The sequence below is a fragment of the Sylvia atricapilla genome, chromosome 20 (assembly GCF_009819655.1).
Source record: "Sylvia atricapilla isolate bSylAtr1 chromosome 20, bSylAtr1.pri, whole genome shotgun sequence".
Taxonomy (NCBI): domain Eukaryota; kingdom Metazoa; phylum Chordata; class Aves; order Passeriformes; family Sylviidae; genus Sylvia; species Sylvia atricapilla.
The window spans coordinates 8396074-8418642 of NC_089159.1; the positions used below are offsets into that span (position 1 = coordinate 8396074).

At 47.4% G+C, this 22569-nt stretch overlaps 2 protein-coding genes and 1 long non-coding RNA gene across 6 annotated transcripts in view; all 3 read left to right on the forward strand.

Moving 5' to 3' along the window:
* The first annotated feature begins 1793 nt into the window (after positions 1-1793).
* LOC136370194 (uncharacterized) lies at positions 1794-3633 on the forward strand. Its single transcript, XR_010745126.1, has 2 exons — positions 1794-1969; positions 2978-3633. It is a non-coding gene; the product is annotated as an uncharacterized lncRNA (long non-coding RNA).
* A 1950-nt stretch (positions 3634-5583) lies between these two features.
* Positions 5584-19937, forward strand: DHX40 (DEAH-box helicase 40). 3 transcript variants are annotated; one of them, XM_066333494.1, is made up of 17 exons: positions 5584-5840; positions 6414-6559; positions 6817-6936; positions 8024-8254; positions 8444-8510; positions 9002-9133; positions 9482-9581; positions 9873-9959; positions 10407-10589; positions 11832-11912; positions 12475-12632; positions 14119-14233; positions 14512-14620; positions 14917-15011; positions 15521-15590; positions 16475-16703; positions 18369-19937. In XM_066333494.1, exons 1-17 carry the CDS (start codon positions 5702-5704, stop codon positions 18503-18505), a joined length of 2199 nt encoding a protein of 732 aa, XP_066189591.1. In that variant the 5' UTR covers positions 5584-5701; the 3' UTR covers positions 18506-19937. The 3 variants fall into 3 exon arrangements, with proteins under 3 accessions (XP_066189591.1, XP_066189590.1, XP_066189592.1); XM_066333493.1 differs by having other exon boundaries at positions 5585-5840; positions 18366-19937; XM_066333495.1 differs by lacking the exon at positions 9002-9133 and having other exon boundaries at positions 5585-5840; positions 18366-19937.
* A 659-nt stretch (positions 19938-20596) lies between these two features.
* CLTC (clathrin heavy chain) overlaps positions 20597-22569 on the forward strand; it is a 29743-nt gene continuing 27770 nt past the window's right edge. The window contains exon 1 of one of the 2 annotated variants that reach the window (XM_066333496.1): positions 20597-20901. In XM_066333496.1, the coding sequence (XP_066189593.1) occupies positions 20860-20901 (42 nt within the window). In that variant the 5' untranslated portion in view covers positions 20597-20859. The remainder of the gene's footprint in view (positions 20902-22569) is intronic. The other variant, XM_066333497.1, reaches the window with a different exon arrangement.

Consider the following 22569-nt stretch of genomic DNA (forward strand, 5'->3'; position numbering starts at 1 on the left):
GGGCAAATGTTCGGTCTACAAAAGCTTCCAGCCTAATGTAGGATTAGTGGAAGGAAAATGGACTGCGCATTAAAATTCATGAAGGAGTACCATTTAAGATCCATGAATAACAGAGCCACAATTATGCAGGACCGGGGATTTGGGTTTGTTTTTGTTTTGGGGTTTTTTTTTTTCCAGAGCTGGTGGAAGAAGTGAAGTCATTAGCAGGACGTGTGTGGCTGCCGAGTGCTCTGCCCTCGTTGCTGGATGTTGTGGACACGCAGAGCTGATGATACCGAAAGGATAAACACGGGGACAAGAGGAAATGGGAGAGGCTGTAGATCCCCAGACAAAATATGAGGGGGATTTTGCGGTCTGATAGGCTGTGTCCTTGTCCCTGGGTCTCGAGGCTGTCTCTGGTAAGGAGTTTTAGTACTTTCTTAGATGTCTCAAGTCTGGAGGATGTGGCACCTGGGTATCTGTCACTCTGGACACCCTCTGTGACTCCTGGAGCTTTGGTCAACTCACTTGATCTCCTGGAGCTCAGCCCTCCCCTCCAAAACGAGCTGACCCAGAGGGGTGTAAGGGATGAGTTCATTCCTGGGAGGTGTGACAGCATCTATGGTAAGGAGAGTTCAAACCTGCTTTTTATCCTTCATTAAGCTGCATGAACCTCGGGTCTCTCCAAACAAGGCTGTGGAAGGAAATCCCAGGTGAGCCTGGACCTACAGTCCGTGGTGAGACCATGGGAGAGGGAGGAAGGCAACCCCTCAGCTCCTCAACCTCCACTTTATGACCCAGTGCAGGAGATTGGGCATCTCTTAATGACTTAGCATCAGAGAAGCTTATACCAGGAGTTAATTCTTCATCCTTGTTCCCCTCCACGAGGACAGAGGCTGGGAAGTCAGCTGCTGTTATTCCATGGTCTTAATATAGAACAAAAGAGTAGTATTTTGTCCTAGATTTAACAGCTGGAGAAATAAAACTACTTTGGGTGGCAGGAGATGCTGTCATGTGTAAGAGGGCATTTCCAGGGTAGTTTAGGATATCTGCTCACTCTACAGTCACAGAAATATATTTAAATCACAGCCACGGTGCACTCTAATGGGAACATAGGGCCTAAGTGAATTATTGATTGTTTTGCACATTTTATAAGGAAGCCAGAAGAGGAAGGATGTCTAATATACAGAAATAGATTAGAAGCCTCCCATGGGTTGTAACAGAAGTGCAAGCATGAGAAGGTCTTAAAATAGCCAACAGCTGTCACTGCTGCAGGTACAAAAGGCCTTGAATCAGTGGAACACTTCAGGTGGAGACCCAGGGAGATGCATCTGCTCCATGCCTCCCGGATTTTTCTCCCTGCTTGCTCTCAGTGTATGTGCTAAGTGCCCATAAGCTGCCTTCCTTCATCTCTTTAGGTAAGCGTGGGAAGAAAATGTTCCAATTTAACATGAAAATCTCAGCCACCATTTAGAGATTTAGGTATTCTCCAATCTGCCCTACCCCAGTCTCCAGGGAGACTGTTCCCATGCCATTCTGCATTTATATTTCTGCACAGATAATTTCACTGATCCAAGGGCTGCCTGGAGGATTGCTGGGGGAGCTTTTTTTAAACCACAGACACGGTGTAGTGGCTTTGTACAAGCGTCACTGAATTGTTTCCAGCATTCAGCTCCTCACCTGTCTGGATGGTGTGTGAGAGCTGACAGACAGATGGATGGACAGCCCGTGCTCTGTGTGAGAATGCAAACAGCTGAGCCAAAGCTTAATCCTCTCCCCAGCCCCTGACCTTTTTATTCAGGCTTGCACCTGGCAGGAGCAGCAATCATTCATGGATGTGGCCTCGGAAACAGCTGCAGATCTGACACTGGAGTTAAATTTAAAAAGGGTGCTGCAGGCGTACGTGTGAGGGGGGTAAATCAACAAAATCACTTCCTAGACCAACTTTAAAGAGAAAACAGGGCTTTAAGAACATCAGTCGAGGCCTGCAGTGACTATGCCAGGTCTCGTCTGCTGAGCACAATGATGTTTGTGCAGAAACATTTGCAGAACTGGGGCACAGAGACCTGAGTGTGTGGCTGTGACTCACTGCAGGTCCACACCATGTGCAGACACAGCTCCAGAGCAGCTGGGAAGGGAAAGGGAATGGGATCAGCCTCAGGGTGAGCTGGGCAGGGTTGTGTGGCCAACAAGGGGATGAACAGTTGCTGTGGCAGTTCTGTCACCCTTTGTGCCACAGCTCAGTCAGACCTGGCCGAGGAGCTTCTCAGCTGAGATGGGCTCTCAGCAGAGAGCTGCAAGTCCCTTTCCAGCACAAAAATATTTTATTCCACCAGAGCAATTCCCAGCTTGGATCTGGCTGGGCACTGCCCACCTGCAGAACAAACCAAGCTAACCCAGTGCAGATTCCTGCCAGTGCTGTATTTCCTGCTGCCTTTTTTTAGCAGAAACATGGGAGCGCCGATAGGAACAACCTGGCTGTCCTGGCAGAAGGCTGCACCGTAGGAATTGTTGTTTTCCATGGAGCTAAACACAAGGAAAATATATTCATTGTAGGGGAGAAAGGCTAAATGTCTGATTCTGTCTTCAAAAAGAAGCCATTTTTAACAAGCGGAGCAAGATTTGCAATAAAAGTCGTTGATTTGTAAATGTTTGGTAGCAAGGCACTGTAAGACAGCAGATGGAGGTGTGAAAGGGGTTTGGGTTCTTTCCTGTCTAACACCTCCTTTCTCCAGCACTCTTCCTCTGTTTCAAGAATAACACTTCTCCAATAATGACTCACAGCCAATCCCACAAAAATCCTGGCTGTCAGGAAAACTGCTGGGTGTCTGACAGGAGTGCAGCTTGCAGGGAACATTGGTTTCTTCTGTCTCTGCTGAAATCACAGCTCTGGGGGATTGTTCTTCCAGAGAGTGGCCCTGCTTAGAGATTCCAGGCACAAGGCAATTACCTGCCTTTCCTTGCTGGATGTAATTAATAGATGTGGTTTTCTTCCCAGGCACGTGGAATGGACCACATTGTCCAGAGCTAGGAGATGAAAATTCCCCAGGAAGCCAGGCCTCTCTTCTGGGAGAGATGGATAAACCCCACGGTGTAGCAGGAGGGACTGGAATATTCCCCACATCCTGCTAGATCTCGGCTAATCAGAAAAGAAAAGAGATCCCCAGCTCAGAAGGGAATAAAGACATCCTGAGGGATAATCCAGCAGAGGAAGCTGGCAGAGCCACAGCCCTTTAGCACCTCCCAGAATTTGCAGTTCTGTGGGGAGTTAAACCTCAGGAAAGGAGCAATTTTAGTCTTCCTGGATGGCCTGGAGGAAACAATGCTGCCCTGTGCAACGCAGTTACTGCCAGAGCAGCTGCAGGGAGAGGAACACGTTTCTCAGTTATTGGAGCAGGGAATTGTGCTAGGATTCCTGGGTTCTTCCCCCAGCTCTGCCTTTGATTTGTGGTGTGTGCAGACCCCTTCATTTGTTTCTGTTTTCCCCATCTGTGAAACTGAGATAAGATCACAGGGGAATTGTAAAGTGTGGTTCATTAATGTTTATTAGACAGAGGGAAATCCTTAAATGAATGGCACTGTATTCCAGGAGGACAAAGTTCAAGACTGTGAAGGGGTTGATTAAAACCAAGTCTGCTATTCCCAGGCTGGGAGGAATAAAAAAAAAAAGAAAATTGAAAAACCTTACCTAGCCCTATGTCTGCCAAAAGAAGGATGTGATTTAAATCTGCAAGTGTGCCTGCATAAATGTGTGTCTATTAAAACCATTAAATGCTTCTTGGCAAATACACACCAAAAAGTGAAACGAGGGCGTGTTTGAAGTTTCAAATGTGTATATGATCACCATTAATTGTAAATTACCACATGCAACATGACTTAAGTAAATGGTGAGGCAATAAATATGATATTTTCCACAAAGGGGTGTACCAACATGGAGTGTATTGGCACATTCCACTATTTTTTTGGTTGGATCGTCACAAACCAGCTTATTGTCGGATTTTACAATGCCAGGTTCTTGGCAGACTAAACAATTATTTGTAGGTTAGGCAGAGCTGAAGGTGGCAACATTGGAGATGGAATATCTTCTAAGCCTCAGAGCGCACCTTCCTATATCCTAATAAATATTTCTAATAGAAATAAGAAATATTTCTAATATTTCTGCCATTGTGCCAGAGCCAAAAACCGAGAGAATTTGGGCTAACCAGACTCAGTGGGTGGCCTGAATTTGCTTCTGGGTGTGACACCAAATTTACCATTTATTTGACTGATAGATCCTCACGGAGGGTGAAAGAACAGTGTGTGAGGGGCGCAAACACTGAGCTGCGGGCAAAATACACCACAAAAATCGGGGTTTTGGGGCACACGGGGGAGCTGGACTGCGGCTGGTTTGTGTTCGGCGTTCAGAGCTTGCCACCTTCAGGTCTGCCGTGAATTCACAGACGGCGCCAGCGCCTTCGTTTGTTCATCCCAGGCACTTCTGGGGTTATTCTCAAACCCTTTAAAACTCAGATTTGTTACCCGCAACAAGGCGATAAGTGCACAGCCCAGTGAGAAATCATTATTTGTTTCAGCCTTGCCAAGCCTGGGGGAATCTCACAGACCAGGCACCTCAACTTTTTTACTATTTACACATTTTAGCCAACAAAGGGATCGGTGTTCATTTGCCACGAGTCACATAGTCCACTTGTTAATTAGTAGTCTATCTTCTATGGGTTAATGATTGGCTTCTAATTAGTGCAGTGCTGGGTCAGTCTCTTCTTTGGGGTCAGTGGGTTTTTTGGGTTGCTGTTGACAGAATTACCAGAATTACCTTTTACCCACTTGGAGCTGAGTTGGGTTTATCAGTTTCTTCTTAGGACTTCTGCCAGATGTCCCATAAAATCTGCATTTTTTTTCAGGGTATTTTTTTCCCCCACAGCTTTGTTAACCTGCCCATAGGTCTGAGATCACTGGAGCATCTCCAGCCCTAAACTTCTAAAATTCTAACAAGTAATTTGTTTTTGTTTTTTTCTAAGAGACTGAATCTTGTCTCTTGTTGATTAGGCTTGAAAGTATAAAAATATCAAACATCCAAGAACTGTCTCACTTAAGGAAGAGGTTTTGGTGAAGCGAGTTTGTTTATCAGTATTTTATTATTTTCTATACTTGTACAATTGTATTTTGTTCAGTGTTGGGTAACAGCCTAATGTAACACGACACTTAGCTGACCTATGGAAAGAGAATGTTACTCTGATTTATGAAAATTCGAGATCGTTTCTTGTCCCTTAGGTTTTAAAACTTATGGCAAAATGTTTTCTTTCTAATCAGGGTCGGTCCATGAGGGTATTAATGTGCGGACTACAAGGTCGAGTTTTATCACGAAATACATCTGAGCAGCCTGCTCTGGTGGGACTTGTCCTCGCCCATTGATTTCGAGGTCCTTCCAACCCTTCGCAGTTTGCAATTTTGCGATTTTTGTGATTTTTGGGGGTGACTCGGCAGCTCTGAGGCGCCCTGAGCTCCTGAGGGGAGAGGGGGCGTGGCCTAACGGTCAGGCGGGAATCGCCATGGGGCGTGGCTTAGGGAGGAGGCGGGGACTTTGTGAGGGGGCGTGGCGCGCATGCGCGAGGCGCGCGGTGGGGCCGGGGGGCGCGCGGGGTTCCCGCGGGGCGCGCGCGGGTTTCCCGCCAGGTGCGCTGGTGGGCGGGGCCGCAGGTGAGGCAGGTGAGGCCCGGGAAGCGCCATGGCCGCCCCCGCCCTGCCCATCCGCCGCTCCCGCCGTGAGCTGGTGGAGGCCGTGCGGGAGCGGCCCTTCCTCATCGTCACCGGCGAGACGGGCAGCGGCAAAAGCACGCAGCTGCCCAAGTACCTCTACGAGGCAGGTAACGAAACCCTTCCTCCGCGGGCTGCGGATGTGGGACACAAGCACCGATGAACTCATTGTAGTCCCCATGTCTTCTCGGGAGTGACGCAGCTTCGGGCTGGGCGGTGGTGAGAGGAGGTGGCTTGATTCAAGCTTTTAAATACAAAAACAAAAAAACAAACCCAAAACTGGTGATATGTACGTTACATAGGTGCGTGTTATAAAGTGACCTGGAGCACCACAACTCAGTGTCCGTTTGTCCCACTGTCACTGGGGGTGTTCAGCCTGGAGAAGGCTCCAGGGGTGACCTTAGAGCCCCTCCCAGTATCTGAAGGAGTCTGACCTGACAGGACACAGGGAGTGGCTTCCCACTGCCAGAGAGCCGGGTTAGATGGGATATTGGGAAGGAATTGTCCCCTGAGAGGATGGGGAGGGCCTGGTTCAGGTGTCCCAGGGAATACGCCCCATCCCTGGGAGTGCCCAAGGTTGGACAAGACTTGTAGCAACCTGGGCTGGTGCGAGGTGTCCCAAGAGAGGGGTGAAAGGAGATGATCTTTAACGTCCCTCCCCACCCCTTGTGTGTCCCCCGCAGGCCTGGCCAGGCACGGTGCCATCGGAGTGACCCAGCCCCGGCGTGTGGCCACCGTGTCGGTGGCCCAGAGGGTGGCCGAGGAGATGGGCTGTGACCTGGGGGCTCTCGTGGGCTACCAAGTGCGCTTCGACGACTGCACCTCCGAGGTGGGGCCCTGAGCACTGCCCCGTGGGTGTGGGCAGGGGCACTGAGGCTGTCTCAGAGCTTTGGCCAGTGTCTGTGCCAGCTCTTTGTGTCCTGGAACTCATTTGGGGAGGTTTTTTTTGGGGGGCACCTTGCAGGTGTAATAACGTGTTGCCAAGGAGCAGTGTGGTGTCCTGGGCAGGTGTGTGATGTGTGTGGGAGTGTTTGCTTTGAGACAAGGGGCCAGGCTGGCAGCTGAGTGTCTGATGGCACCTTGCAGGACACTGCCATCAGGTACATGACTGATGGGTGCCTCCTGAGGCAAATCCTGGCTGACCCCCTCCTCAGCAAGTACAGCATCATCATCCTGGATGAAGCCCACGAGCGGAGCCTCAGCACCGTGAGTGTCACCTCACATCTGGTTTTTGGGTCATTGAGTCTCCTTTTCTGTGGTCTCTTGGTCCCTTCCTTTCACTTCAGCACCATCCCCAGGGGTTTTCACTGACTTTTCATGGATGTGGTTTATCCTTTTGCTGTCCTAAGAGCACAGAGCTGCTGCTTTGTTCAGTCCTTGCTGCATAAATTGAAAATAAGATGTGGCCTCTAATAGTGTTGGGAGTAAATGCAGTTAAAACTTTGCTGGCTGTTGAATACTCCCCCCAAAATTTCCAGCAGTTTGAAGGCAGAACACAAACTTTCTAGAATACTAATTAAAAAGCCAGACCAACACAAAATACATGAATAAAAGCCAAAACACCTCTCTTGCCCTAAGGCCCAGTGTTTCTTAGGGTGTGGATGTGACTGTGCAAAGAGATTATGGCTTTTGGGTCCATGGAAGCATCTAGACCTGATCCCAAAAGCTTTCAGAGGTCACCCTGACCCTTCTGTGGCCAGCAAAGGGACACTCAAGTGACTGAGACCTCAGGAGATTGTGTGGTGTGCCAGACAACCTCCTGCTTCAGCAAACAATCCAGCTGGGAAAAGGGAAAAAAGCTTTCCTGAATCCCCAGTTTGCCCTCAGGCATCTGAGGGTATTGCAAATAACTGAGCTGAAGGGGTGGAAGGAGCAGGTTTGTGATTCAGAGCACCACGGAGTGAAATAAACTTGCTGAGGTCGTAGCAATAAATAAAAACAAGGAAAGGTGCACGCACAGTCAGGGGAACACAGGCTGGAAAATGGAATGAAAAATGGGTCTGAGGTGACTTCTCACAAATGACTTGAGCGAGAGAGTATAAAAATGAAAAATAAAGGAGTTTGAGTTACACTGGGGTTGTCTGTGGACACCAGCTCTGTGAGAAGAGCTGGTAAAAAAATAATTAAACTCTAGAAACCAAAACGTAAAAACAGGTTTTCTTCAGAGTGCTTAGGCTTGGAATATTTGATTTTCACTGTATCAACGGGATAAAATCATCAAACTTCCAAGTTTGTCAGGCTCTTCTAACAAAACCAGGCTATTAACATCAGCTGTTTGTGATTTTTGTGCTAGGATATTTTATTTGGGTTGCTGAAGAAGCTGTTCCTGCAGCAGAAGCCAGCAGGCAGGAGGACAGACATGAAGGTGGTGGTGATGTCAGCCACCCTGGAGGTGGAAAAGCTCTCGGAGTTCTTTGGGCACTGCTCAGTGCTGCACATCCCAGGGAGGAGTTACCCAGTCAAGGAGATTTTCTGCAACCTGCTGAGCCCCAGGGATGTGGGCAGCTCTGCCTATGTCACAGAGGTCTGGCCTGGTTTGTTTTCTCTGTGGTTTTTTGGGTTGGTTTTCATCTGGAGGTCACACAAATGAGCTGCTGTGTTCTGCTCTCAGCATCTCTGCAAGGAAATGGGGGAGGATCACTTGGTGTGAGGAGTCCTAGAAGGAATTAAATGGGATTTCGACTGATTTTGGGTTGTTTGTGGCTTGTTGCAGGCTGTGAAGGTCGCCCTGGATGTTCATTTAAATGAACCAGAAGGTGACATCCTGGTTTTCCTCACAGGTGAGAATGTTCCTGGTGAATTCCCAGGTGAATCATGGCACTGGCAGCAAAGCAGAAAAGCTTCCAAAGCCTGTCTGGTTTCTCCCAGAGCAGTGAGGAGGGAGAGGTGCAGGTTGATGTACAAAGGCCTGTGGAATGGCTGTTTTCAGAGCTTTTTAGGAGTAGCCAAATGGACTCTGTGCTGTCTGCATGTTTAGTTTGTTGTTAATTCAGGGAGTAAAAATTACTTTAGCTGTAAAATCCCATATCAGTGCATGGGCCAGGCTCTTAGGGATCTTTTAAGGAAAATCCTTGGTGAGAGGCCCTGGGGAAAAGCTCACCTCCTAAACCTCTTCCCATTAAATCCTTATTTTTCTCTTATTAATTCCTTCCTTTTTATGATGTTGGAAGCTCTGCCTGCTGACAAAACAACCTTATTTAAAGATGTTGCAAACCAGGGAGGCAGAGCTGTGGCTAATTAGGTCCCTTAAGTGCCTTTGTGTGTCTTTTAGGCCAAAATGAGATAGAAAGAGCTTGTGATTTGCTTTTCAAGAAAGCAGAATCCATCGATTACAGGTACGAGGTGCACGACCAGGCTGTGGAGGGTCTGCTCATCCTGCCCTTGTATGGCTCCATGTCCACAGGTCAGAGCACAAAATGTCACTTACTCACGTCAGTCTCAACTGGAAGAGTTGTTGTGAACATCATCTTCATCACATTTTCTGTTTGGGTTGGGAAAAGGGTGTTAATTAACCCCTTTGTGGCACTTTGGGGTGGGTTTTTGTTTGGTTGTTTTTTTTTTTTTTTTTTGGGTCATCATAAATTAAATCAAACTTCAGCCTTCTCTGCTTGTAGAGGAGCCTCCAGTCAAAATCCAAATCCACTGGATGTGACTTCAAGATCCTCAGTTATGAAGGGGATATTGAGTAACTGAAAATCCAGATGACATTTAATTTTATTTTATTTATTTTTATTTTTTCCTGTCATTTTAGATCAACAGAAAAGGATATTTCTGCCAGCTCCCAGAGGCATCAGGAAATGTGTGGTCTCCACAAACATTGCTGCAACATCTCTGACCATTGAAGGAGTCAGGTATTGATTTCTGTCCCTCATAAAAAGCTGGAGCAGAAGGAATAATTCAGAAAGGTCTGGGTTTGGAAAAACACATTTATTCTGCTGCTATTGCTTTTTTTGAGGGGGTGTGGTAAGAAAACCTGTGATATTATTGTAGTCTTAGAGGTGACCAATATTTTTGAACCTAATTTGAAATCAAATCTACTAAATAACCAGGGTCTAGGTAGAGTAAATGTGTTCTTTTTGATGAAATCCATGTTGCCTGCTGAGCCCTCTATTTTTGACCTCTCTGCATTGGTTTTTTTTCAGATATGTGGTGGACAGTGGCTTTGTGAAGCAGCTGAATCATAATCCCCGAGTTGGTTTGGACATCCTGGAGGTGGTTCCCATCTCAAAGTAAGTTTAAAATGTCCCTTGCTGTTTCTGGGAGCTGCTCTGGCAATAATTCTCTGTATTGGTTGCTCTTTAAAAAAAAAAAAAGAAAAAGAAAAGGATAGGCAGTGCCCTCGAGGCTCCATGATTTAAAACCCCTTCATTTAAAATAAAATAATTTTTATTATAATTTAAAGAGCCAAATAAAGAGTGGTTCAGGATATACAACTTCTTGGAAGTTACAGATATTAAGGAGGAATTGGCATGATCTGAGCTTAAAAAAAAAACAAACCAAAATCCTTCCATGGACAGAAATTCTCCTTTATTTCTCACACAGCTGGATTTCCTCACTCGCTGTACAGAGATCTCCAAACAGAGAAATTCCTGTGCTTCTTTGGCTGTTACCAGAAGGAATGAAGGGTTTAGATTTGGAGTATTTATTTTATTTTATTTTATTTTGGCTGGGGGCAGGAGCGAAGCCAAGCAGCGAGCCGGCCGTGCCGGCAGGACGTCAGCTGGGAAAAGCTTTGGATTGTACAGCAGGGAGTTCTGGGAGCAGTGCATGCCTGAGCACACCGTGCCAGAGATCAGGAGGACCAGCCTGACATCTGTCATCCTCACCTTGAAGTGCCTCGCCGTGCACGATGTCATCAGGTGACCTCCCTGGGGCAGGATTATCCCGGAGTGTCCCAGGGCAGGAGGCAGGATTAGGTCCCTGGACAACTGGGGCACTTCAATCAGCTTTCCTGCTGTTCCCCACTGGAATTCCAGCTTGGATCCCCAGCTGGAGTCCAGTTTGGGGCTCTGCCAGAACTCCCATCCCTCCCAGATTAAATGTGTTTATTCGTAGCGTTCTTTGAAATCCTAAAAATCCTGAGTTTTATACCTTGAAATACTTAAAATAGTGGGGTTTATACCTTGAAATACTTGAAATCCCTAGAATATTGGTTCTCCACTGTAATTCCAGCTTGGATCCCCAGCTGGAGTCCAGTTTGAGGCTCTGCCAGAGCTCCCATCCCTCCCAAATTAAATGTGTTCATTCGTTGAACACATTCTTAGAAATCCTTAAAATACTAGGTTTTGTACCTTAAAATCCTCACTTTTGTACCTTGAAATCCAGAAAATTCTGTGTTTTATACCTTGAAATACTTAAAATTCTTAAAATACTGAGTTTTATACCTTGAAATGCTTAAAATACTGGGATTTATACCTTGAAATACTTGAAATCCTTAAAACACTGGGGTTTATACCTTGAAATACTTGAAATCCCTAGAATATTGGTTCTCCACTGTAATTCCAGCTTGGATCCCCAGCTGGAGTCCAGTTTGGGGCTCTGCCAGAGCTCCCGTGCCTCCCAAATTAAATGTGTTCATTCGTTGAACACATTCTTAGAAATCCTTAATCTTAGAAATCCTAGGTTTTGTACCTTAAAATCCTTAAAATCCTCGCTTTTGTACCTTGAAATCCAGAAAATTCTGTTTTATACCTTGAAATACTTAAAATTCTTAAAATACTGAGTTTTATACCTTGAAATGCTTAAAATACTGGGGTTTATACCTTGAAATACTTGAAATCCTTCAAATACTGGGTTTTGTACCTTGAAATGCTTAAAATACATTAAGTACTGTGATTTATACCCAAAAAAAGCTTCATCTCTCTGGAGTTTTTTTTAGTTCTAAGGCCATCCAAGTGCAGAAAATGCAGTTTAGTGTGTGCCACGTTGGGATTTGTCATCAGGAATTCCTCAGCTGGGGCATTGTACATTGACACACCCATATGCTGAAGATGGTGGTTGGGATTATCTTAACTTGGGTCAGCAAACCTGCATTGGGAGGTTTAAAAATTATTCTTGTGAATATGAAAACTAACAAATCTGCTTCATTTTTTTAACCACAGGTTTCCCTATTTGGACCCCCCTGAGGAAAGACATATTTTGGAAGCTCTGAAGGAGCTTTACCAGTGTGATGCTATTGACAGGTAAAAAAACAAAGGGGTGTGATCACTGCAAGAATTTCAGATTTAAGGTTTTCAGCTGATGTTTTGTGTGGTTTAAAGGACTTTTTTCTTCCCCTCCCCAGCAGCAGAATGTGTTTCCTTATTTAACTTCCAGGAAGTTTGCTGGGGTTTAATAAACTGTCTACAAAAACAGGGGTAGAGCTGAGTTTGGAGATAGGGATCAGGTTCTCCACATTGTCCTGGAGTTCCTGAGGGCAGATCCCAGACTGTTGTGGCTCAGGAGCTCAGGCTCTGGCTGGGAGGTCCATCCAAGAGCTCAGGACAGGAAATGAGATCTTATCCCAAACTTCCAGGAATTCTTCTTATAAATAATTCAGGAAAAAAAAAAAAGCTGTCTGTGCTTGCCATGGAGCAGACACCAGCAAGCTGGAGAAATGTGGATTATTTTATTGCTAATGACACTTCTCCATGTCTCCAGCACCTCACTGTGCAGAGGGAATCTTACCCAATTCACATTTAAACATCATCTCATTGAATCTGCTATTTATATTTCTATATATATATTTTTTTCCCCTGGTGTAAGGAGAGGCCACGTGACAAGACTGGGAGAATTCCTGGTGCAGTTTCCCCTCCCTCCCAACCTGTCCTGTGCTCTGATCAAAGCTGCTTCCCTGGACTGTGAGGATCTCCTGCTCCCCATTGCAGCCATGCTGTCTGTGGAGAACGTCTTCATCCGTCCAGGTGGGGAGCAGAAAAAAATAAAATAAATGAAAATGAATGGGAAAAAAAAATTCATTTCCCAGCTTTCCATGCTCTTGGAATCAGGGCACTGTGCGTGCCAGGAGCTGGACTGCAGCTGTTCCAGAGCAGCAGGGATTGGGTTGTGTTTGTCCCAAGGCTGTTGAGCTGGAAAGCAGCATCTGCCTAAGCTTGAGAGGTCACCAGGGGAAATCTCTGTGACAGAAGGGAAGAGGCAAAAATAAAGGGAAAAAAGAAAGAAAAAAAAAAACAAAAACAAAAACCAGAACCTCAGCAGAAAACCAAAATGTCCAGATGTGTTGCTGTTGGTCTGAGTGCACACATGGGGCATCACCTCCTGGATTGTCTGCTCTGTTCAATAACTATTTAACCAAACAGATTGTTAGGTTTCTGTGAGAGGCTTTGCCCTGCCTCTTTGCCAGTGGTTTTCTCAGTGGAAAATGTAATTCTGCTGTGGTTCCAGGGTAGATTCAGTGGAGCACAGTTCCTCTAGAGCTGAAATCAGACTTCCACTAGTGCTAAACTTCAGTCTGTCCTGTCCTCCTGTCCCCTCCTGCTGTGGCACACATCTGCAGCCTTTTGGGGGTGACCTTTGTCCTGCCCAGTCTCTCCCTGGCTCTGCTCCAGGTCTCTCTGTGCTCCCTGAGCTGTTGGAGCAGCAGACACAGGTCCTGCTGCCAGCCCTGATAAGCTGAATCCTGCCCTGGGCTCCTTCCCAGCCCCACAACTGTCCCTTTGCTTCCCCATCCTCTGTGCCCTTGTTTCTTGCCTGTCACCCTGCAGCAGCCCCTGTGCATGGGGAAGCAGACACAGATATCCCCATCCACCTTTTCCAGGTGCTTTTTCCAGTGCCATCCACCTTTTCCAGGTGCTTTTCAAACTTCTGCCATCCCCTACAGCAGCAGTTCCAATGGCCTTTGCAGCCCAAGGGAGAAGGAGAAACCCTTTGGGTGTTGAAAACCTGAAACAACACTTTGCAAATGTTGCTTTTGTCCAATGCGTTTGATGAAGGTGAATTCCACCAAACTCACAGATCCACTGGCTTTTATCTTTATTTATTTCAAGGTCTCCATCACTGTGGGAGCAGGACAAAGCTGAATTCAGTAGATTAGAGGGTGCTGTGGTGGGGTGGGTTCAACAGTCTTGTTTTTCCTCTCACTTGACCCCTGTGAGCTGTTTGTTTATTCCTTTATCTTTCCATGTCAGCCTCTGGATGGACTGTGAGTGAGAAATACTCTGTAAGAGACAGGAATTCTTCATCCCTGGTGCTGACTGAGGAGATTAATCATAGACCTAATAGCATCTACTTGCTCTTGCTCAGCAGTAGTGGAAGAACTGTAAATGCAGCTGGAGAAGGAGAGGCAAAACTAAAAATAATAGGACTAGAGAACCAGGGCTGCCAAAAACACACAAAGAGAAAATTAGGCAGTGATAAATGAAAATTACCTTAATATAACCTATTCCTCAGGTGATCCTCAGAAGCAAAAGGAGGCTGAGCTTCAACACCAGGAACTTGCCTCACAAGTGGGAGGATGCAACGACTTTGCAACCCTCTTAAATATTTTTGAACAGTGCAAAGCAAGGTATGAAATTCTCCCTCACAGTAAGTGGGTTTGCATTTCTCATAACTCCCAGTTTTTAGAGGTGCTGCAGGTACACACCTGTGTGCTCATTCCTAATTTCAGATTTATTCCTTTTTGTGAGCTGTAATTTCCATCCAGACACTTTTTATTTAACCCAGCAAAGTATCTGCCTGTGTAGGTTGTTGCCTTTGTATGACCATAACAGTAAAATAGAGGCAAATTTCTTTGCAAGGAGCTTACAAAGGGCTTCTTTATAATTCAAATATTCCTGTTCTCAGCAAGTCTCCTTCAGCCTGGTGCCAGAAATACTGGATCCACTGGAGAGCTGTGAAATCTGCTTTTAGTGTGGAAAGACAGCTGAGGGAAATAACCACTAAACTGAAACAGGTAAAAAGAAATACAATTTCTGGATATGTTTGAGCTGTATAAACTTAAGAAGTGTAGTGGATGCTGAACCTTTGCCAGGTGGCTGCTGTCTGTCTCCAGCAGAAACTAAACCACTTAAATATTTTTGTAGAGCACCCTTGTAACTCAGGTACAGTGGTGGAAATGGGCAAGGAGAGTTTTTCTCCTTTTGGTTTGTGGACAGAGAGAAAACCAGAGTTTAAAACCCATGGGATGGAGGGGGTTTATCTGCTTTTTCTTGAAGGAAGATCCTGATTGATGTTTTTTTCTTTCCCCAGCTGCCAGATTTCCCTAAGGAGACTTTTGAAGGCTCCAGAACTGAAATACTGAGAAGATGTTTGTGTGCAGGATACTTCATCAACGTTGCTAGGAGGTAAGGAATGAAGTTTGGGGAACTGAATGGAAAAGAAATTACACAAATTCCTTTAAAGTGTGTTTGTTGGTAAAAGCAGCAAAGTAGTAACTGCAGGTGAAGGAGATGTTTCTGCAATTGGCTTGAACCTCTGCTTCAGTATTCCAAGGATGTCAGCAGCTTCCCAGCAATGTCATTTTTCTGTCTGTGAAATCACCAGCTGATGAGTGGTTCCAGATATTCAGCTGAAGGGTTTGGAAATCTCCAGTTGTCACAGTTTTCAGAGGCTTCACTCCCAAACCCTGATGTTATTGTGGTGTTACACCTGCAGTGCTGCAGTGGTAAATTAGATATATTGCATTTCATTTTTAAAATGGATTTTTACAGTTTTTCTCTGGAAGCACCTTCCTCTAAGTAGACATTTGAGAACTTTTTTCCTGTGCTGCTGCTGATGTGTTGAGTTGAGTGTTGCTATCTAATCACAGCCGTGTGTGGTTTGTTTTGTTGTTGTTTTAATTTGTTTTTTTCAGATCTGCAGCCAGGACATTCTGCACCATGGATGGCCACGGCAGCATAGTCTACATCCACCCTTCATCCACAGTGAGTTCCCAAAGCCTGCTGATAGAGCAGAAAAGCATCTCTAAAAGGAGCAAGGGGCAGGGCCCTCAACTCTCCCTGGTGTTTGCTTTGTGCTCTGCTGCAGTGTTCATTTTGAGAGTGGGGAAGAGCCTCACTGGGGCTTTTTTATCTTCCTTTCTGTTAGAGCTGGGATTAAATGCTCCAGAGATGGATTTCGTGTTCATGCTCAGATATTTATTAATTCTTGTCTATATTACAGTCTCACAAGCTGTGAGTTCTAGATAGCAAAATGAAAAATTACTCTCTCTGTCTTTTTCTAAGGACTTTTAAGAACAAACTGTCTAATTATGAAATGACATCTAAATTATTTTTACTTTTGACTTAATAACTAACAACCTGTGGTCCACAATGCAGATATTTCTACCTAATTGTAAGACACCACCTAAACCCATGAAGAGGGTGGTGAAAAAGCAGCACTTAGCCTATATCTTCCATCTTGCTTTATACATATTATTATATTCTGAAACTTTTAAACTTTTAAGTTTTCTACTGTGTGATATTGCACACTTATATTTAAACTACTCACCCATAATCTCAGTGCTATCAGTCGATTTTGGAAGCCTTTTCTAAGGGCTTAGGTCAAACATAGTATTTTTTTAAGAGTCAGTGCCTAAAATTCTCAGTTCCCAAAGTCCCAACACCTCACTTCTTCAGACTTAGGGTGTGGTTTATGAAGTGAGGGTAACGCTGGCTGGACTTTCCCTCTGGCTCTTTGCACCTCGTGGGCGATTTTAAACCTGAAAACTCGGGATAACACCCCCTCACCTCTGAATCACTGACACCCTGCTGGAGCTGAGGCTCTGAAAACCAGACCAGCTGCGAGCAAACCTTTTGAATTTTTCCAGCTCTACAACCAGGAGACCCTGCTGGAGTGGATCATCTTCCACGACGTGGCCGTGACCTCCAAGATCTACGTGCGCACCGTGTGCCCCGTGCGCTACGAGTGGGTCAGGGACCTGCTGCCCAGGCTGCACCAGGTGGATGCCTATGAGCTGAGCAGTGTGGCCAGGGAAGAGGTGACCGAGGAGGAAATAACCAAGTGGAAGCAGAGGGAGGAGCTGAAAAGGCAGTGTGGTAAGCACAGTGCTCATCCCTCTCCTTGTGCGTGGGGTTTTGTCGCTGATTCAAACCCCTCGTGTGTTTATTGTGTCACATTCTGGGCTAGAAAGTGTTAATTTCTTTGGGGAGTGTGTGTGTGTGTGGTTCTGGTTTTGTTCTCCTCACAGCTCTGCAGCCCTTAGTTTCTGTCCCAGCAGTGTGAATTTGCTTGCTGCATTTTGCCACGCTCTTCTCCCTTTCGGGTTTCTTAGAGCAGAGCTTGAACAGAGTTAAGTAAAAGCATTTTGAGGCTGGTGATTTAAGTTTGTGAAAGGTATTTAGCCATTGATGCCCAGATAATGCTGCCCTGACTTCTCAGGGAGAAGTCCTGAGAGCTGTGGGGTGGTGGGAAGGGAAAAAAAAAAAAAATCAAAAAACCTCACCCAGCAGTAAACACAGGGGAAAAAGTCTCACATTTTGGTGAATGTCTCATTCTGACAATGAATTTAATGCCATGTGCTCAAACATTAAAAATATGTCAGTTTTAATTAGAATTGGTGCCTGCTAACTGATCTGGCTGCTTGGCATTCTTGGGATTCTCCTGTCAGCAGGTTCCTAAAGCAGCCAAATATTCAAAGGGCCTCTTTACTCCTGACCCTTCCAAAACATCGATTTATTGTGCAGTAAATACAGATTCTTTTCCATTTCCTTAACAAAGGAAAAAAATGCAGAGTTGTGCTCACACCAGCATCTCTTTCTGCCCTGCATTATTGTGTAAACCCACCATTTAAAACATAAATTTCATTTGTTATAAATAATGCAGAAGAGCCTCATCAATTTATCTGGAGAAAACGTTCTCTGCGTCCCCCTTCACATTATTACTTCATCAGGGAATTGCCAATTAATTGGAGTTTTAATATTGATCATTCAGATGTTGTATTTGTGGGACATTCATGTATCTGTGGCTGAAGAGCTGACAAGACATAATAATTAGAAATATTTTAACAATGGATGTTGATTAAAGCTCCTTCTTCTTACCCCAGAACCTGGTGCCCAGGACAAGCTGCAGTAGCTGCTTCACTCACACAGATTTTGGGCTCTCAGAGCCTTTGATTATTTTTTTAATTGTTATTTAAGACTGAAAATATTTTCTGCTTCTCCTCCCTTCTGTGAGAAGCAGTCCCAAGGTCTCAGTGCTGTGGGGGAATGTGCATTTCTGATGGTGGCTGCTCTGCAATATTGATTTTTCCCACTCCTTTATCTGCATGTTTTCCTCTCCTTTCCTCCTGCCTCCGGAAATTTTTTGTAGATAGTTTATCCTAATGTTTTTTCCTGTCCTGTGCTGCCTAAACCTGAGTGATGTGCAGTTCCAGAAAAGAAATGGGTGTGTAGAACACAGGCTGCATATTCTCTGCTACAATAAAAAGCAAGATTTGGGGATGAGATGAGCCCAGCTGCAAATATTGACATGGGAGCTAAGGCATGATTTTATTTTGAATTTTTTTTTTCTCCATTCCCTGCTGTGGTGCAGTCTGTCCTCTCTGGAACTCATTCAAATGGCTGCCTGGGACTTGGAGGGAAAAAAAAAATAGATTTTGTTGGGGGTGTTTTTTTGGTATTTAACAAATAGGAGGACTTGTAATTCTGGGGAGGGTTTTGACACAGAGAGTTTATTTCTTTCTCTCCTCTCTCCCCCAGAAGGAGCCACAGACAATTCTGCAAGGAAGATGGAGAGGAGGAATGATGACCAGTCCATCCAGGACGCCCGAGCTCGCTACCTGGAGAGGAAACAGCAAAGAGCCCAGGGTTTGAGTGGCCCAGAGAAGGAAATGGGGTAACTCTGCTGCCAGCTCTGCCCCACTGCCCAGGGGAGGCAATTTGTGCAGCTCTGGGGGGTGTTTGCAAAATGCCAGAGGACTGACAGGAGTGCAGGGAGACTTCTGCTTTGTGGTCAGTCCCAAAGAGGACAAACACAACCTTCTCTCTGCTGCAGCCAGCAGGGAAAACTCCCCAAGATGAGTTGTGTTGCTGCAGGCAACAATTTAGTGGCCTCAGCTGTGGCTTGAAGCCCTGATGCCAAGTGTGGTGCCAATTTTCTGGCATTTATTTGTCTTAAAAGAGGTCTCAATTTGTTATAAATGGAATTTTTCGTAAAGGTTGGCTGGGGTTTATTTTTGTAAGGAGGGGAGCTCTTAAGGGTTTTTACCCATTTTATTCTGATACAGCCCTTCATGCTCAGGAAAATGTGCAGGAAGGGCTCTTTTAATGGTGGAAGCAGCAGGATTAAATCCAAAGGGACATTTCCCACCTGCACTGCCCTGTGCTGTACCAGGTACACACCAGGAACTAAAAGGTTTTTTTTCCTTGAGCATCTGAAAGAGCAAGGAGCTGTGGTGCTTTGTCATCATAAAGTTTGCTTCCTTCTCAATAAAGAAATCTTGTTTTATCACCATAATAATCCTAAAACGCTCCAGGGCTCGAGTGAGGAGTTTATGTAAGAATTTCCAAATAATTGGAAGAACTCACTGTGATTTTTCCTGCCTCAGCTGTGGGCTCTGTGTCACCCTGGGCACTGGTTCAAGTGGTGCTGTAGCCTAAATAAAACATTCACCATTCCACCTCTGGCTCACCTCAAGCATTCCAGCACTGCTCAGGATCCCAAAGCCTCCAAAACATTAGATTTTTTTTTTTAATATTACAATATTATTGCTCATAAAGAAAGTGCTGGGTCTGGTAATTATTTCTGTTCCTGTGATTGATGGGCAAGGCTTTTGTTCTTTCAGGCTCTGCTTTTGGAGCAGCAGCACTTGGGCTTGACTCATCCTCTGCTCTGAATTTTGCTGTTTAATTGGATTTATATTTGCAGTGTCACGGCCCCTCATGAGTCAAATGCCATCTGCACCACCCAGTGGGCCTGAAATGAGTACACAGAATGCCCACTGTTCCTTGGGGCTATAAATCACTTGGCAGCTCCTAATGCCTTCTGATTATTTTTTTTATTTTATATTAATTTTTTTCACTTTGTTCGTAGCAAGAAGTGAGGGATTTTCCCCCCACACACACACACTGCGTTCCTGGGCTTTGGAGATGGGGAATTTAAGGCAAAGTAAAAATTATCTGGGGAAGTAAAATAGGATTTCAGCCGTGCCAAGTGTGACAGCACACACTTGGGCAAAGTACTTGGAGTGCTGCAGAAAAAAAGTGAAGATTTTACCTGGTTTACGTGCTGGAGTTAAAAGCGTGAGTTAATAAAACACAGGAGGAAACGTGGAGCTTCATTACTTCACTGTACTCATTAACAGAGGGCCTGGGAAGAGTCCGGGGAGCATCCCCGGGGGTGAGGGACAGGGACAGCGGGGACAGGGACACCGGGGGGGACAGGAATCCACCAGCTCCCGGGGACAGGGACACGGGGGGGGACAGGAATCCACCAGCTCCCGGGGACAGGGACACCGGGGGGGACAGGAATCCACCAGCTCCCGGGGACAGGGACACCGGGGGGGACAGGAATCCACCAGCTCCCGGGGACAGGGACACGCGGTCCCCTCGCTGTCACCTGCGGGGGTGTGGCTCCATCACATCCCCACGACACCACCCCGGGAGAGGGGGTGGGATCCATCGCATCCCGGTGGCAGGATGACATCCCTGTCCCCTCAGAGTCCCCACGGCGGGGGAGATCCCTCGATGCCGGTGACAGCGGCGGCGGGGGCGTCCATCGCATCCGGGTGACAGGGAGACAACCGGGGAGGGGCTGTCCGGGGGCTCCGGCGGTGTCCCCGCGGTGTTTCCCCGGTGTCCCCCCGGTGTCCCCCCGGTGTCCCCCCGGTGTCACCTTGCCCGGCCGCGCCGCGCCGCCCCACGTGACCTCGCGCGCGCGCGGGGCGGAAGTGACGCCACGGCCCCCCGGTCGCATGATGTGGCAAAAAAAAAAAAGGCCGGGGAAAGGAAGGGAGGGAGTGATGCGTCCCCAAATAGTCCCTTCCGGCGGCGCATCACAGCCGCCGCTCATATTGGCGCCGCTCGCCGGGATCCCTCCGCGAGGCCGGCCCGGCGGCGGCAGGTGCGGGTATCCTTCCGCGGCGGTATCCTTCCGCCGGCGGGGGCAGCTTCCGCACGGCCCCGCTCCGCCATCGCGGCTCCGCTCCGCCCGCACCGCTGAGCCCGGCCCGGCCCGGAGCGCCCCGCCGCCGCCATGGCCCAGATCCTGCCCATCCGCTTCCAGGAGCATCTCCAGGTGGGCGCGGGGGCGAGCGGGTCGCTGCCTCGCTCCGCCGGGGGAGCCGCCCGGGGCCGGTGCCGGGGGAGCCGCGCCGGGCCTGCCCGCGGTGTCTCCGTGAGGGCCGGGCGGCGGGCGGGCGGCGGGTGTTCGCCGTGCCGAGCGGCGTACGGCTCCGGGAGCGCTTCCCGAAGGGCACCTCCCGGGAAGGGCCGGGCCGGGCATCCCGCCCTTGCCGGTGCCCCGGCGGGGTGGGCGAGGCTGGCGCCGTGCCCGGGCGGTGCGGGCCGCGCCGGAGGGACGCGGGTTCCTCTGCGCTTTACCGGGGGGGAAATCCCGGCCCGGCACGGGGGGTGAGCTGGGCAGGTGGCCGAGCTGTGTCCGCGTACCGCTTCATTTTTATCGATTTGAATGGTGTTAAAGCCTCGGTAGTTCTAAGGACAGACTGAAGCGTTTTGCCGGTGTTGCCGCTTGTAATGTCGTGTCGTGGAAGAAAAAGCACGTATCGCAGCGAGCTGTGGGAGCTGCTGCGGCTCCCCGCAGTGCAGCTGTGGCAGTGCAGGTGCCCAGGTGCCAGCTCTGCTTGTCCGCTGGCCTCTCCCCAGCCTCTCACCGCACCACAACCACCCGCTAATAAGTTTGATTTCCCAGCGATGGCCTTTAATTTCTCGGAGGTGACTTGCTGGAGGCGCTGGTAGCTCACCCAGGTGGGCTGTGGGGCTGGGACGTGGGGTTACCTTCCCCGGGCAGTGAGTGTGTGCCTCCGTGTCCGTGGGTGAATCTCACGGAGCGCAGGGAGCGGTCTGGGATCCAGTTGTGCAATGGGCACTTCCTATCTGACAGGTCTGAAGGGCGAAGTGCTACGAGCCACGCTGTTATTAAGCTCGGTTTCATTGCTGAGGAGCGTTTCCTGGGGTTGTTTTTTTTTTTTTTTTTTTTAAAGAGAATTTTTCTAATAGAAGTTAAATTGGCACACCTGACCAAGGTCTTCTGGCAGCGTGGTGCCAGTGTCTGTGTTTAGTTTGTGTCCAGCTCTCTGGGCACTCATGTAGTGATGGGTTTGCATCATTTACAGTGACTTTTTATCCCTAACTCAGATGGAAAGCAATTCATTTCTCGGCGCCTCGTTAAAAGAACCATTGCAGAATACTTACTTGAAGGTTGCAGCTGTTTCTAGTGTCCAAGTAAATGCTGCTTTGGTGGTTGTTCAGGTGGGCAGCTGAGCACTGGATGATGTTACTCTAATATCAGTTTAAAGCAGGCCAGAATTCAGAGTTGAGGTGTCCCTGCAGTGAGCAGCACTGACAGGAGAATCTCAGGAGTTGGCCAGAGCTTCACCTCCAAGGCAGTGCCTTGTCCTGGTGGTGGCAAAGCCCAGAGCCAGGTGCTGAGGAGGTTCTGTGCACTCGGGTGAAACTCATCTCTGGGCAGCCCAGCTTTTAATAAAGCATCGTGGCACCTCTGATACATTATTTAAGCCCCAAACCTTGCATGTGACCCACTGCCAGGTCTCTAATGACATGAGTACTGTTACATAATGAAACTCATCTGCTTCACACCAGAAGTGCTGGGAACTTGCAGGCCAGCACTAGGGTGGAACAGGACTGTTCTGCCTCCAGCCTGATTTATTTGGGGTTGAATTTGCATTTTTTCTGCCTGTACCTATTCCATGTGGAGCACTGGCTG

Excerpts from the sequence above, each read along its gene's own strand:
- DHX40 (XM_066333493.1), top strand. The coding sequence starts at position 5,702 with ATGGCCGCCCCCGCCCTGCCCATCCGCCGCTCCCGCCGTGAGCTGGTG. Across the intron at positions 9,960-10,406 it reads GAGGTGGTTCCCATCTCAAA|GAGCGAAGCCAAGCAGCGAG; the intron begins GTAAGTTTAAAA and ends GGCTGGGGGCAG. Across the intron at positions 14,621-14,916 it reads TAACCACTAAACTGAAACAG|CTGCCAGATTTCCCTAAGGA; the intron begins GTAAAAAGAAAT and ends TTCTTTCCCCAG.